We start from the raw sequence: 15936 nt of genomic DNA, 5'->3' as shown, positions 1-15936 counted from the left end.
TTACAACTTTTCAGGGCCTGCCTCCGCTGGCGACATCCATATCATGCCCGTCCCCTGTCGACCCTGACCCTGAACCTGTGAAGGCCGGTGTGAAGGTCACCGACCCCAGGGACGCCCCGGTTTATCCTTCCTCACCTGGTTCAGGTAGATGAACGCCTTCCTGCGGGTACGAGCCGGGAGGGCGTCCTTCACCTGTCCCGGACCGTCAGGGCGGTCTGTTTCACTGGGAGGGGTCACCTCCACCACAACAGGCACCCCTCGGGCCGTCTCAGGAGTGATTTGACCGCATCTGTCTCCCTCCTGAGTCTCTGATGTGGTCTGTGCCGGGACATGTGGAGAGCTCTGCCCGTTCGACGTTGCTCTGTCCTCCACTGAAGTTTCGCCATCCTCTCCTGGTGTCTCTCCGCCCTCCGGCGTCCTCTGGGCGGTGAATGCCGCCAGGCCTGAGCACACTCTGGCCACGGGGCGCAGCGCCGCCTCCAGGAGCGGCGCCGAGGGCGCAGTCGCTGACGGTTGCAGACCGACAGTCAGCGACACTAGACCAGCACACACGTCCACCACTGGGGCCACCGTCTCTGGCACATTGAGCTGCACGGGCGGGGGCGGCGGCGGCGGCGGGGGCGGGGGCGGTGCGTGCCGGGCGGCAGCGGCCCGCCACTCGGTCAGCTCCTGCTCGGTACACGTAGTGAACGGAGCGAACTCGACGGCGCTGTTGATGAGCTCCGAGCTGCGCCGGAACGAGCTCGACTCGGAGGGGCGCCGCGGGAGGCTCAGGGAGAGTCTGAGACGCGGAGGACGCAGGGAGGTCCGCCGGGTCTCGCTGCTACCCCCGCCGCCGCCGGAGAGGTCGCTGTCGCTGACGGCCCCCGGTAGGAACACGCCGAAGTCGTCCAGTGTGGAGAGCAGCCCCTCGGAGGCCCACGGGTACATGCAGCGCAGCGGGTTACTGTCGGAGACGCGGCGCTCGATCCGCGGCGGGGGTGGCGGCGACTGACGACCGTCGGCCGCCGGGGGCGCCGCGGGGCCCTCTTCCTGTCCATCTCGGCTGCGTCGGTCGGTACCGAGGAGCCCGCGCAGGCCGCGCCGCGCCGCGCTCCGCTGGTGACGAGGTCGCGGCGGCGAGCGCCGACCGCCCTGGTCGGGCATGGCCCGAGCTCGGGCCGGACTGCGGCACTCGGCCGGTCTCTGCTGCCACTGGATGGAGGTCGGCGGACGCTGCTCGCCGCCGCCTGCTCCAGCCGCCGCACCGCGACCCTCCTGACATCTAGAGGTCGGTGCGTGTACCACGGCGGCGGCGACGGAGGCGGCGGCGGCGGCAGCAACCGTCGGACGCCGGGTTCGAGCCTGGGCTGAGGCCGGCCTGGCTCGAGCCGGCACCGGCCTGTACTTTGAGTGCCACCGACTGCGGACCGGCATGGCTGGGATACGACCGGCACGGCGAGGGTAAACCACACGACTGAGCTGACCGGCGTCTCTCTGTCTCAGAAACACTCGACGCCGACTGGAAAACCCGTCCTATACCAGCAATCCACGCAGAAATGTCGGATGCGCTCGGTGAGCAGATATACGCCGAATCCTGTCGTATATTAACCTGTTCCGCTGCTGTCAATGATAGCCGAACAATGCCTCACTCAATTGAAACGTTGTAGGCCGAATCCGAGGTATGATGGAACTGGGAAACAGCTACGCAGTTCTGGTGAAGAGGGCTCAGAAGTGACCGAAGAGCAGCAGTCAGCCAGTCAGTGTCGCTCAGTAAAAGTCGCACGCTCGGTCCTTCGTCTGGTTCGAACGGTTCGCGTCTCTCCAGCCAACTTACCGCACTGTCACTTTGAATCACACTTCAACTTTAGCTTCCAAACAATTACCTTCCGCCACTGACTTCTGATCGATAAACCAGCACCTCTCTGCACGCCTGCCGCTCAGCCAGTCAGCCACTCCGGGTCCTCAGTTGGCCGAGCTCACGAGCGAGCCGCCTGCTCAACTGAAAAGCATCCGCGGGGGACAGAAAAACGTCTTCCGCCTCCGTTCTGTCGCGACCCGACGGCCACCAGACACCCTCTAGACGTGTGTTTGCGTGTCACGACGGGTCAGCCAGCGGCGGCACACACAAGCCAGACTACCGAGCTCCAGAGTGGCGGCTGATGGTGGCAAGGGAGCACTGCCGGCCGTCCCAGTCCTGACGGCTCACTGCGGTCCACCGCTGCAGCAGCTAGGCCGCACTGAACGACAGTCTACCGCTGACATGCACCACCAGATCTGCCGGTGTAACTGTCGCCGCCGCCGATTGCAGCTCCCATATCCGCGGAATCGGCTCGTCAGACCGCCCCCTCGTGCCGCCGGTGGTGCTCTTCGGGAGAGTCTGACGCAACAATACGTGGGAAACCGTGCCGGTATGTGGACTCGCCCGGTGGTCTTGAACCGACCGGTGTCGCCAATAACCAATCGCTGACCGCATGCATGACGTGTGACTACTGCTAACGGGGAGAGTCACGGGATCACGTGACACAGTGGGGAGCCATGGTTGTCAGTGCCCGTTTGAAGTGACGGGACAGATAACTGCCTCACGTGATGTCTGTGTCAGACATCGGCACCCAACTGCGCCTTTATGAAGGGGAGTTCACGTGACACATGAATGGTGCGATGTGCAGGGTGGAATGCGAGATTTACACAGGAGTTCTAAACCTGAGCAGTGACCCCGCAAGGGACCAGATCTGCCTGGGAACAGTTGGCGGTTCAGTGGTTGAGGCAAAATATACAAATTCTCTTCAGTCCTTCGCGGGACTGTTTGTCCCATAGCTCCAGATCGGCAGAGTCAGCCCAGAGGCCAGAGAGAGGATGTCGCCGTGTTGAGACTGCTCAAGGCATTTGGGTTGACCATTCGCCACACGGAGTTGAACCTCTGAAATTTATCATGTCAGCATTGATTCCGCTTCTCGTTTTTTCCCTCTAACGGTGCCTCTTCTCTCTAATTGTAGGAAAGCAATTAAAGCGGGCAGATATGTTTGCACGATAAGTTCTAATGTGGCTTTGGTCTTGCATTATGCATTATGAGTGCATTACTTTCCTCATCGAGCATGGCCGTCTAACATGACGAGCTATCAGCACGTGCAGTTTTCCCAAGAATTTCGGACAAAAGATCCCATGAGATGCCCTCAATAACTTTGCCCAAAGCTAAACACGCGGCATCCCTTCAAACATCAGAGCTCACGACTTGTTTTCAATGCATCAAAATGTCGCCGGTGACAGCGTGAACCTTGAGCTGAGCCTTGGCGCCTGCCGCACGTCAGGGCTCCCTTTTCCGATGTGTTTATTGTGTACACAGCTCGGGCCATCTGTTTTAGCTGGCGCATCATCTCCAGCATAAACTCTTTAGATCTAACGTCACATTGAACTACGAAGTGACACGATGGGTACGGAATGAAACCGCGGCACCAGGCAACTTTGGCATTCGCTCAATGCTGCCAAGTATTTCAGATTGTTTTGCTATGTAGTTATAACCGTTCACTTACGGCTTATATTATCTAATCGTTGCAGAATGTAGAAGTCAAACCGTTTATCATTCCTCTTTTGAGATGCCTCTATGCAAAATAGGAATGCAATGGTATGAGTTAACCAGAAAACTATCAGCACATGTAAACAAGAAGCGCATCAATAGCTGATCAACAGCTGTGCACTTGAGGAACGATCAGTAGCATAGGTATGTGAAACCCCACAGGTCAGCAATGATTCACATCCCTTCTCCCTACAAACTGCTGTTTAAAATTGATTGAACAGTGACGTGGCCGAATGACAAGCGCTTCTGTCGGTCTTGACTTGGACAATAAGCTGCAAATGCCGAAACTGTGATATAAGCGCGCTATTTTTAACCTGGAAGCTTTACAAATGCCGTGCAGTTCATGTTCTTTAGCAGGGTTGTGCTCGACTCAAAAAAAATTGCCGACTCGACTCATCATTCAACTTCAGAAAGCCCTGACTCAACTCTGACTCAAACAAGAAGCTGATTTTTTCCCCTTGACTCGACTAATGACTCAAGCGGCTCAATGAAAATATGAGTTGACTCAAACTTGACTCAAATTTGTTGTTGAGTCAAGTGTGTTGACTCACAATTGACTCCGATAAAAAAGTTGTTGAGCAGGGGGGGGGGGTGAAAAAAATCCGGCAGCAGGGCCAGGCCGAAGTTGTTAAGCGGGGGGAGAATGAAAAGCTTATATAGATTGTTTCTAGAAAGATGAGTCAGCTGACTCATGTTTTTGACTCAACTCAATGTCAAAAGTTATTTTACTGACTCAACTCTGACTCAACTCAACACCTTAATATTTTTGTCTGACTCAACTCTGACTCAACTCAACAGCTCAACATTTTATCCGACTCGACTCAAACCTGACTCATCTGAGTCAGAGTTGAGTCAAATCTCTGACTCGACTCATGAGTCAAGCACAACCCTGTTCTTTAGGATGTCTGTGTAAATTATTACCTAGTACTTTATGTATTTCTCATTCGCCAGGTTACCGGATCATCCAAAAAGGTCTTCTTTACTCCTCGTGGCCTACAATTAGACAATGTATGTCGCGAGATAGATTACCGCAGTCGCTAGTGGGGGCATTCCACGATAGATCGTACCAGGCCCGTCACCCTCATCTCTCAGATTTTAATGAAAATCGGTCCTAGGGGTAATCATGGGCCCCAAAGACGCCTGGCAAAACATCAGACTTCTAAGATCAAAACTTTTTGAGTTATATTGCATTACATTTTTTTAACTTCGGTTTGTAACGGTGAGTTTGATGGCCTATAACTCAAGAACGGGTTATGCAACCAACAAACGGGAAACAACACTAAGCTTGCGATGAACCAAAAATTGATATTACTTTCTAAAAATTATAAAGAAAAATTTTGATTGCTGAACAAAAACCTTAATCTTTTTTCATTTGCCTCTAATGACTTTTGGGACCAAAATTTTTTCACATTTTTATTTTTCAAAATAAACTTCATGTCATTGCAAATCGACATGCAAAAAATTAGAAAGGTGTTCTTTCTATAAGTTCCTCATTTTCCCGCAAACAAAATGGGTTTCGGAGGGGTTGATACGACCCCAGCACGCCGTTTTGCTTCTAATAGAGGTAGAGCCTCGCGGAAAAAACGAACGTGTGTGCCGTTACAAGTCGCAGCGATTGGTACCCAATTTTAAGGTCTCAGGTTAACCGGTAGCGTCTGAGGTCGTCAAGTGACTGAAGTTACGGGTTCGGTTTTTAGTGAATAACTTCGCAAAAAATGGCCGCAGAGCCGCGATTTTGGCATCATTGTGTTCGCCTAGCTCAGGTGCGTCGAATGGTATGCTTTTTGTTAGGGTGAGGTCAACTTAAGTAGTTGACCTCGGGTCAAGGTCAGGTCAGAGCCCCTCAGGTCACGAAGCTGGGCAAAGGGTATCATATGGCATATCATTCGATTCGGAAGGTCTTCCCGAGTCTATTGGTGGCTTTCCCGACTCTCTAGCTCAATTTGATCGGGAGTTATTGACGAAAAACTCGTACGACCCTAGTGACGTCATAAATGACGTCACGCAAGGTTAACAATGCAAAAGTGAAACATTGGACTTTGCAAGGAGTGCATGAAATCACGATACCATGTACGTGAGATAGTTTTAGATCATTATCGGCGCCAAAATAACATATTTTATATTTCCCCATTGACTTATAACAGTGATGTCACGTGACTCATGTGACCTTCAAAAATTCCCAGATATATAAGTTGTGAGACCTCTGGAGGACACCATGTATGCGTCCTGTAACTTTTATCTCGGACAGCTATGGTCATTGGCGTCCAAAACAATGTCAGAACCAAACAGCCTTTTTCACTCTCGCGCTTATAGGAAAGAGGGTTGGATGAACCCTCTTTTCATTTTTTCAGATGACTAAGACTTCAATTGAAATTTCAGTAACCCGTGATGTCACTAGGCAGCTTTACCACGCCATTTGTAAGCTCCCCTCCCAAAATCACTATTCGAAACCGTTATCGTGACGTAAAATAAATACATTTATAGAAAGAACACCTTCCTAATTTTTTGAACACTTCTTAACAATGAGCTAAATATCTTTTTAAAGAAATAAAAATTCAAAAAAATTTGGTCCCAAAGTCTAAAAAATACAAATGAAAGAAAACTCGATATGTCATATATCAAAAATAGCGTATTTTTCGAAATTTTAAAAATACATATTAATCTCTGTTTCATTGCAAGTTCAATGTTATCTAACATTTGGCATTTGAATAATCCGTCTTAGAGTTACAGCCCGCCAAACTTAGCGCTGCAAAGCAAGATCCAAAAAATGTTATACGCCATAACTCAAAAAATACTTATCTGATAAGCCTGAAATTGTTACAGGTAGATTCAGAGCCCCTGATTACCCCTGAGACCAATTTTCGTCAAATTCCGAGAGATGAGGGTGTCAAATTGGAAAAAAGTGGTACGATCTATCGTGGAATGCCCCAGTGGTCAGTGGTCTGCTTTACGACAGCTACATAGGACAGAAGTAGTACAGATATTGTATGTTAAAGCTGGTTGTGATTCTAAGTCCTTTTTAGGGACCACCGGGGAACGGGGACGTTAGGAATCGAACCATTTCCGATCGTTCCTCTGAACTGATGCTGAGAGGGCGACTATTCTGCGCCAGCAGCGCCATGGCGACTTGCGTTTGTCAACTGTCCAACACCATCTCGCTTAGATTTCCGTATGCTTTTGTTCTCCCTCGTCGCTCCTACCCAGTAAGTAATTCAACATGGCCGAGCACTGGTGTAGTCAGTTCTTTGGTGCGCCAGATAACTGGCGCAGCAGCCAGCTCCGCCGTCCCTCGTCCCAAACTCTGGGCAATGTGTGGCTGTAGGCCCGGCAGGGTGCCGCTGTGAGGCGCGCTGTGTCTGTCGACCACGGAGAGCTGTTTACGCAGGCTCACAAACGGACGGCAGGCCGCAGCAGCACCGACTCCCAGCCCCCAGATACGACCGAGTGTCCGGGGCTGCTGGCTGAACCAGCGCCACAGTAGGCCCAGAATGTGATCCCGGCTGGCCCCAACAGCACCACAGTCAGCCCAGAATGTGGCCTCTGCTGACTGGAACAGCGCCACAAGTGAGCCAGAGCTCTGGCGATGAGTGAGCGCTGCGCAATGCGCACCCGCCTGCCGCTCCCCCTCCCCAGAAACTCGCACTAAAAACACCCCAGGATGGGCCCGGCAGACCGGAATTTACCAGACCAGACCGCGTTTCTGAGATGAGAGTCTGCAATGGAACTGTGCCCTGCGTCGCGGATCGAGGCCGGCACCAGCCTCACCCGGGCAACAAAAACTGGACGATGTGCTCTCCTGCAGTCCTTCATTGTGACTGTTTGGTCGGTATGAGACTGAACTGTGACGCTGGCACGTGATATACCGTCACTGTCCAGTGCCCTGAATAGCCGTTCTCTTCTCTGCGTTTGATGGCAGGTTCCTGTGTCACTTTAAACAAACGTATGACAGACCTGGATGATGTTTAATCTCATATCGCCATTGTGACAATTGCAGTACCTACTCACTACTGTGGGACTCTTTAAAAACTCTACAATCTTTGAAGGAAAAATTTAGTCGCGATTCACAGATCATAGTGATCAGCAAATATCTTATTTTCATAGTTTCTGCTGTTCAATGTCATATACGGACAAATGTACCGATATTTTCTGATCCGGCAGGTGCAGTGCCGGTCGGCTTCAAATGAAATAATTGATCGCAGATATAGAGGATTATTCATGGCTCCGAGTGGAAGATAAGGATATCTTTTCCAAGCGGGTTACTGAAAAACCGAGCGACGAAGGAGCGAGGTTTTTCTGTAACACGTGAGGAAAAGATATCCGATCTTCCACGAGTGGGCCATGAGGAATCCTATATCTTTCTATGTTGAGGTTTATTCTTAATTAATTAAATATTATAATTAAATGTATTCATCTATGTTAAAATAGATTCAGAGTAGTTTGTTCCTATTTCATAAGTTTCATCCATAAACAGCCATTAAAAATGTCGTTCGGTTATTGACCCATGATCACTTGAACTCTTGATTTTTGGCTATGAACCCTCGAGACCTTATCTTTGTATCTCAGAGGGATGCAGAGATAACAAATTCTTATCTTTGCATCTCAGAGGAGTGCGAGATAGAAATATCCCTGCACTGTAGACCCAATGGCAAATAAACCTCAACTAGAAAGATAGGGCGTTCGCAGTTCTCACTGCTGTTATCGATGTCATCTTCCACCTCCATCTCCGTTGAGTCATCAATTTGTCGGAATTTCTACTACCTATAAAAAATGGCAACTGCCGACACTAATCCAAGGTGACTCATTTGTGAAGATTAATTGAATCATCCATTTATTACCTAGATTATATAAATATACTCGTTTTCCTGGTATTCGAATGTTTATAACATGAGCAGTGTTCATTATTTGTATGTGACGTCTGCCTAGTGCACATGCATACCGTCTCATCAGGCCTTATCAAAACATGTGGTGACGCGGTACAGGTCTGCCGGTATTTATACGTCACTGGGGGCCGACACAGGGCCTGCGGCGGGGCCCCGCTGTGTCCTGGAATGACCGTGGAGGTGGACCGTTGTGCCTGCTTCGTCCAGTTTCCCTGCACGCTACCCGTCAGTCTGCCAGTACGAAAAAACAATATTTGATTTAGTGCAGATAGCTCCAATGATCGGCAGATGCTCCTCCGATAGTGGTTCGGGCCTCAACTGTCGTGCATTCAGTTTTACCTGTCATTCCAATTCCAATTTGAAATGGATAAGGACACCTGACAGGTGTCGTCCAGCGTTGACCCGCATTCATAGGTTTTGCAGAGGACATTGCGTAGACGTGTGATATGTAAGTGACATTGGTGGGCTTCTCATGCAACCATAGAGTAAGCGTCAGCTTTCCAAAAGTAAGAAATGTCAACAAAGATTAGAGTAAGCAACGCCATCCCACACGGTACTCGTGGAATGGCTAGCCCCTCCCCCCCCCCCCCCCCGAGATAGAAAACCAAGAGGTCGTGAAAATGCAGATCATTGACATTAAGCCTCCGAGACCCCCGAAGATGGGCACATCGAATACCGGCTGCCATATGAAGGACAGACAGCAAGTTATACCAACAACAGGAACTGTCCTCACGACCCTCAGACGACAGAGAGAAGATATTTTGCTCGATATTTGCAGCGTCTGTCACGATCGCTCGGCCACCTTTTCCCCAATTATAGCGACTGGCTTAGGGGATAAAGAGGTGGTTAGGTCGTCATCAGCGTTGCACAATGATGATCTTATGCCCATGACATTCGTACCTTCTTGGAATTCTACTGTTAAAAGTAGAGTCAAATGAAATGAAATCGTCATAATGCCTGTTATGTAATGAACGGTGTACAATGAACATTGAGTAGAATATTTGCCTAATGTTATCACTCCTAGTACCCACCTAACAAAGACAAACAACATATTCCAGCATTCATAGATGTATATTCAAGCGGAGTTATGCAGCCTGCAATTATGTAACGTGTTGAGCTGTTCAAATGCGCTTCAGGAAAATTACGATCATTCGCAGCGATTGGGGACGAAAGAAATATAAGTCTAGCGGAGTCCGCGCTCAACTTATTATTTGGTTAATCATTCTACGGTTCGATTACGAAACGGTTCAACTGGACGACGAATAGTGCGATGTCGTGAGGCATCGCTTGGCGGTGTATTGTAGTGGCTATCCATTGTGGATGGTCTGACATTGACATTGGCAGCGAGATGTAATCATTTAACAAGTCATGCTGAACTGAAATGGGCAGTGCGACACGCGTTTGCCATCACAGGCTGAAGACGTAAAGGATAGCGCATGACCGCATGGGCATCCCTGGATTACTCGACTATGGTATTGACGTAGGCACTAGGGAATAGGCATTTGTTGCATGGTGCGATGATTGTCATGCTTTGATTTTGTGTGTGCGATACAACATACCACAGACTCCTCTCTATATATACCTATCTCTATGTAGACTATTTAAATAAGTCTATGAATATACCTATTCAATATTTAGTCGGCCCGGCCAAAAAGAAAACTATATAGTTTTGTAGCTACATAGTGTTGTGGAATCCGTTGGGGATTGCGGCGCCGGCCGTCCACCTTTTTCCGGGAAAGATACGAGCCTGGTCCCAGTGTGCGCTGCATATAAACAAGTCGAGAACAGCCGTAACGGCGGTCGTGAAATGTCCATTCTGTGCCATTGGTAACCGGGTGTGGGCGTCGGTTAGAGTGTAATAATGTTGTCCGGTATATGTATTTAACATACCTATACACCATGACAAACGGTTTAGAGATACTTGTGTGCTAAAATGACAGGGAAAGGAGGGAAAGATGTCCTATAGATAAGGGCAACACGAGAGTTCTGGAACGCACGAATGTAGCACCCAGTTATCATATATTTTATATGCTCTTGTCGAGTACTACAAATAGACATCAAGTAACCTTCCATTGTTCATTAAAAAATAGATGCATGGAAGCAATAAAAAACTATAAAATAGGCTAGCTTATTTTTCTCTGGATATTTTCAAGACGCAGCTATATAACGCCATGATGACGAACGGTAGATTTGGATATGACTGCGCCTCTTTCTGCTCCAGCTCGATAAACCGAGATGTTCTCCTCATGTCAATGTCGCCGCCAATGCAGTTACAAAGCTGGCTGAATGGCGCCGTCACCAGAGATCAAACAATTTTACGATAAATATTGTGAGTGCCACAACTTAGTTATTGTCAGCGGGTTAACACAACGACGTTCCAGAAGTAACACTGTGTCAAAAGTGTGGCAGTTAACACCATCCATTTAAAACCACCAAAGTTCAACACCGCAAACAAAGAACGATCGGAAGCGATGCGTCGAATCCACAGCCTTGGTTCATGTCTACTTTAACATACATAAGCTATCTGCAGTCTGCACCAATGATAACAGAGGAGAAAGACTCCGAATGTAAATGTTTGGAAGTGTCCTTGAGATATTGCGACAGGTGTTTAACTCATGGAGTGTTATGTTTGGGATCTAGCTGAGACACACCGGTGAGGTATCTTTGATGGTGTTCCAGTCTCGGTCCCATACACACTTTCAGGATAGTAACGTTCGCCAAAGCATGTAAACATGCTTTAAATCTAACGCCATCATAGATCATTCATGTATGTAAGGAATAAAAATCTGTGGCGAGCTTGGGTTCGGTGTCTTATTTGCTACCTAACACAATCTGCATGACTGTATCTTGAACACAACACATGATGCATAAGGCGCCAATTCATTGGTGAGTCCCCGTCAGTCTTCGAACAGAGAATGAACTTCGAGAGGAGAGCATCTCGAGGGATGGCAATAGGGAAGAAACTTCGGGCGACCTGGTCAACGGTCATTTCAATTCCTTGTTGACCCGTCAAAGACGCTTTGGCTACATTTGATCTCAACCCTCCTCATTCACGAATTCACCAATACTTGTAACAGTCGTATAGAAGTCGATACCGAAAGTCGTCCGCCATACAATATACAGTAGCTTCCGCTGTCAGCTTTCGCTCGAATGTCTCGGCCCAGTGCCCCAAGATGCAAGTGTTGGCGCTTGAGCGCCGTCGTCGTTATAGGACTCGGTAGGCCCGAGTGCCGGAGGATCTCGCCTTACCTATCTGATGAAACTGTTGGATTGGAACTGACGTAGACACTGGATTCTTTCTGGGACCGAGGGTGCCGCAGAACCTCGTCTTACCTGTCTGATGAAGGCTGGGTTTGCCGGGCAGGTTGGGTGTGCTGTGGGACCATGTGCCGAAGGATTTGACCTCACCTGTCTGATGAAGCTGTTGGAGCTGTCGGATACGCTGCCATCGGAGCGGTTGTGTTGCTTCCTGCGGTGACGAACGCCTCGAAGTCGTGTCTGAAAATGATGGCAGTCAGTCAACGACCATAAGAACACCGTTGATTAAAAAGTTTTCCCTGTCGTGCTATCTAAACGTTACCCTTTTCACCCCACCGTGCTTTATATCCATCCATGGCGTCGTCCTGACCAGTACGGCAGCTTTCCGGACTTAGTTAAAAGTCCGGTTAAAAGTTAAAAGTTAAAAGTTAAAAGTTTAAAGTCCCAAAAAAGTTAGTTTTTTTTGGGTGGGTAGAATTAGTGTGTCCCGTTATTTCTTTTTTAATCGTCTTCTTTTGGGGGTCCTATTTTTACAATGTTATCAAATAAACAAGATCAAAACCAAAATGCATTGTCTAATCTTCGTCTTGATATTCATGTAATCCAACTGATGATTGGAAGCTGCGCCTTCGTGAACTCACCTCACTGGGCTAAAAGTGACCCTCTGGTCAACCCTGCGCCCTGCAGCCAAGTCGTCACAACACCAGTCGGGTCAGGGTAATACGGGTACCACGGGAGGGGTACCACGGGAGTGGCAGTGGAGAGAGGTACCACAGGACGCCTCAGCAGCATAGCTTCACGGCTCCGCTCACCGGCATCAGCAGTCACACAGTGAATCATCACTGTCATTGCTTTGTGGATGTTTTCCTGAGCTAGAAACGACGCAAGGACATTTATGTGCCGTAACATTTTGTTAAATATAACGCCATTTAAATAGTTTGGTCAATTTGGCATCGATGATCATTTATCACTCAGTTAAAGGAAATAGTTCACTTTCACGAAATTATTTTTTTTTTGCAACGGATTTATGATTTTTTATGTTCAAAATAATCAGCAAAGAAAATAAAACCTTTTTATAACAAAAGATTATTTTCTATATTTTGATATAGGAAGAACTTTTCAGTTTCTGTAAGGCACACGCGATCCAGTATGAAAAGAGCATGGGTCCCGAAAATTCTTCAGAAACAGAGAAATTATCGCAGCCACCGGCATTTGGGCGATCTGCTCGATCTGATAATGTTCCCCTGAATGTCCTAATTGATCAGTACGAGAATTTCTCTAGAGTTCTCGTAGATAATTTCTCTAGTTTCTGAATAATTTTCGGGACCCATGCTCTTTTCATACTGGATGGAAATATATGCAAGGCACACATCCTCAACGCAAGACACCTTTTTCGGGACGAGAAATAGAATATCTTTGCCTAGGGTGATCGTTGGGCTGTAAAAGCTCCTGATTTATGCTCGTCTCAGCCCAAGCTACGGAACTGCTATTCCAGTTCAAAACCCATGTTAAAAAGTGAACTATTTCCTTTAACCCCTATTGTCTACATTGCCTAGCTGGTGCGCTGCGGAATGCGCACCTTCCACAACTGATCCAGGAAGGTCAGGTCTACCTTCTTCCCTTGCTTCTTCCTGTCTTTGATGATTCTTAATTTTAATCTTGATTCGAGTTCATTGACCCTTCAGCTCGTGTCAGTAACTGTTGTTTCCCATTCAAAATGCACATCTCTCGTGCTAACATCATGCTAACATCTACTGAATATCTCTTCAAAACAAACGGATTTTTGTTCCTTTAATCGCATTGCATTGGCGATCGTTTGGCATACGAGTACGTGCCTTGTAACATTGGCCCATAAGAAAGGGTCTTTCCCTCGTTTTTTTTATAAACAAAAGAACTTTATTTTACTTCTACAAATATCAAAGTTTTAGGTCATGTCAGCTCTTTGAATGTCATTTTGTCAACTTCACTTTTTCTCGGTATTACGCCGGTATTATTTAAGGCTTTTGGAGGACCATAATTGGTAAGACCCTTTGGTAAGACCACCTGCATTACGGCACTTCAGGTAAAAAGAAAAAAATAAACGGCATCATTTCAAGGGAATTTTGTGCCGTAGGAGTAGCACAGCCATGAATATAACGTAACTTCTTCTCAAAACGATGTTCGTGTCCCCGCACACGGGTTGTAAACTCTATCGTATCGTAACTACTCACGGGGGCACTTGCACCCTCCTTCCTCACAGTCTATGTATTGTCTGTGTGTCTCGTACCATATGAATGATTCTGACGACTCATGGCCGAGCACCCTGTTTCAATTCTGAGCGTTATGTCACTGAACCACAGTGCTCCCTCACCACGCCTCATGGAAGGGCACGTTCGGGAGCGGCGCAGCGGCCGGGTGCGGGCGGCGGCGGCGGCGCGGCGGCCGGGGCGCAGCCGCGGCGCCCACCTGTCCGTCAGGGGCCACCCTCCGTCCCCCAGCCACCCACCTGGATCGGTCCGCGGAACAGGCTGCTCTCCTCCGGGTCGTAGTCAGCCTGCGAGCTCGGTCTGGACATCGCGGTCACGACATGACGGTGGCGGCGCGCCGACTCGCTCGCAGGCCGCCGCTCGCGCTCGCTCGCTCTCTCGTGCCGCGCACCCACTGCTGCCGGCAGCCGAATCAATAGGCGCGCCGGCCGGCCACGATCGATCGCCCAGCTGAGGCGCCGACGCCGACGACGGCCGCGACGCTGCCGGCCGCGTCGGTCGCGACGGGCGGCAGTGAAGGTGCCGGCGGCGGCGGCGGAAGGACCGCACCGTTCGGCGGCCGGCGGCAGGGCGCTCAGACGACAGGGGGACAAAGGGGACCGGATGCGGCGGGTTTTAGTAGAAGCTGCGAGGATTATTCAATTGAAAGACATCGGTCTGAAATATGGTTCTCTAAAACGTTTATTTTTGCACTTTTAGGCACAAGTTAGGTTAGTTTACCTACATCACATCGGCTTTTTACATGGAAAAATGTTGCGGTATAATTAATGCAATAACTTTGGCAAAGTAGCCAGTAAGTACACAAACGAAGGCATAAATCATAAAAAACCGAATGAGAACATCAAGAGTGACAGATTGAATCCGTTGGCATTTCGTCATGTAAAGAAAATCACGAACAAGGTTAAAAAAAAAAACATTTTACGGTCTATTAGTTCGTAACTGATGAAAAATCGACCACGCAGAATAGAACTTCCTCTCTGCGATTCCTTGAAGTGGCTTACCTACGTAAGTCCAGCGCGGGTCAGACAAACCATGTCTTGTATACAAGGTAATAAAATGACCTTGTCTTTAGCAACGGTTCTAAACAGGCATCGATTATAAAACGCTCAACTGGTGGCGGACGTCCCACGAAGCCGTCGAGTGCCGGGCGGGCTCACTGTTGCGCTACCGGCGACTTTGTTCGCGGCGGCGGCGCCATGCCACCCCGAGAGGAGGCCTCCAAGACGACGGAGCCGGAGCCGCCGCTGCTGATCAGGGGGGCCAGCATGCTGCCCCTCTTCTGGCGACTGTCCAGTCCCTGGGGCGCGGCGGCCGACGAGTAGCCGACGCCAGCTGACGACCGGATCGGCCGCGGCGACGAGCTGCGTGGCTGGACGCTGTTGCTGCTCACAAGATGTGGAGGCTCGTGACGTTCCGGATGCTCAGCATGCTCTGTGGTAGATGTGATCGCTATTGCTTCCACAGACGTGTCCTCGACGACAGCGGGCGTCGCATCCAGTGGAGGAGAGGGCTCCTTCTCCTCTTCCGGCTCTGGCTTCTTTTCTGCTACATGCTTCGATTCTTCGGTTTTCTTTGGGTCTGCTGGACACAGAAATGGTATCGAGATTTTCCCACCCATTCCATCAACGATAATTTATTAAGAATTATAACTTTTCTCATTTCAAATGATTTTCATTGCTACTTGCTAGCATTTATTGAGTGTGAGAATCAGTTGTGATTTGCTTGAATTTACGCCATTTCCCCGTACCGGATGCTTAAATGCTCGTCGCAGCGCAGTTCAAGATTTATATTTTGAGATGCTCGTGACGTACATCAACATCATTCTTCCATGAAATGATTAATTAACCTGTGATCAATAAGTGCATGTGGCGGTTAGTTTTTTTTTGCGTGCGTCACCAACATGACAATTTATTGTGGTTATTTTATTTTATTCGCTTAGAGCTACGTTAACAAGAGTAACTGTTTGATTAGGTAGGTCTGGGTGTGTAATGAAACTTTC

At 48.9% G+C, this 15936-nt stretch overlaps 1 protein-coding gene across 2 annotated transcripts in view; it reads right to left on the bottom strand.

Annotated features, from left to right (window-relative positions):
• Positions 1–15700, bottom strand: part of LOC122389329 (voltage-dependent L-type calcium channel subunit beta-1-like) — a 50812-nt gene extending 35112 nt beyond the window's left edge. The window contains exons 1-2 of one of the 2 annotated variants that reach the window (XM_043381221.1): positions 14177–15700; positions 11842–11931 (exon numbers count right to left, since the gene is read on the bottom strand). In XM_043381221.1, coding sequence (XP_043237156.1) covers positions 11842–11931; positions 14177–14245 — 159 coding nt within the window. In that variant the 5' untranslated portion in view covers positions 14246–15700. Of the gene's footprint in view, positions 1–135; positions 1528–11841; positions 11932–14176 lie in introns of those variants that run through there. The other variant, XM_043381220.1, reaches the window with a different exon arrangement.
• Between the last annotated feature and the right edge of the window lie 236 nt (positions 15701–15936).

Source organism: Amphibalanus amphitrite, unplaced genomic scaffold (genome assembly GCF_019059575.1).
Source record: "Amphibalanus amphitrite isolate SeventyFive unplaced genomic scaffold, NRLGWU_Aamphi_draft 000354F_arrow, whole genome shotgun sequence".
NCBI classification, from domain to species: domain Eukaryota; kingdom Metazoa; phylum Arthropoda; class Thecostraca; order Balanomorpha; family Balanidae; genus Amphibalanus; species Amphibalanus amphitrite.
Note: the sequence above shows the minus strand (reverse complement) of the source record. Positions and strands in the feature narration are given on the sequence as shown.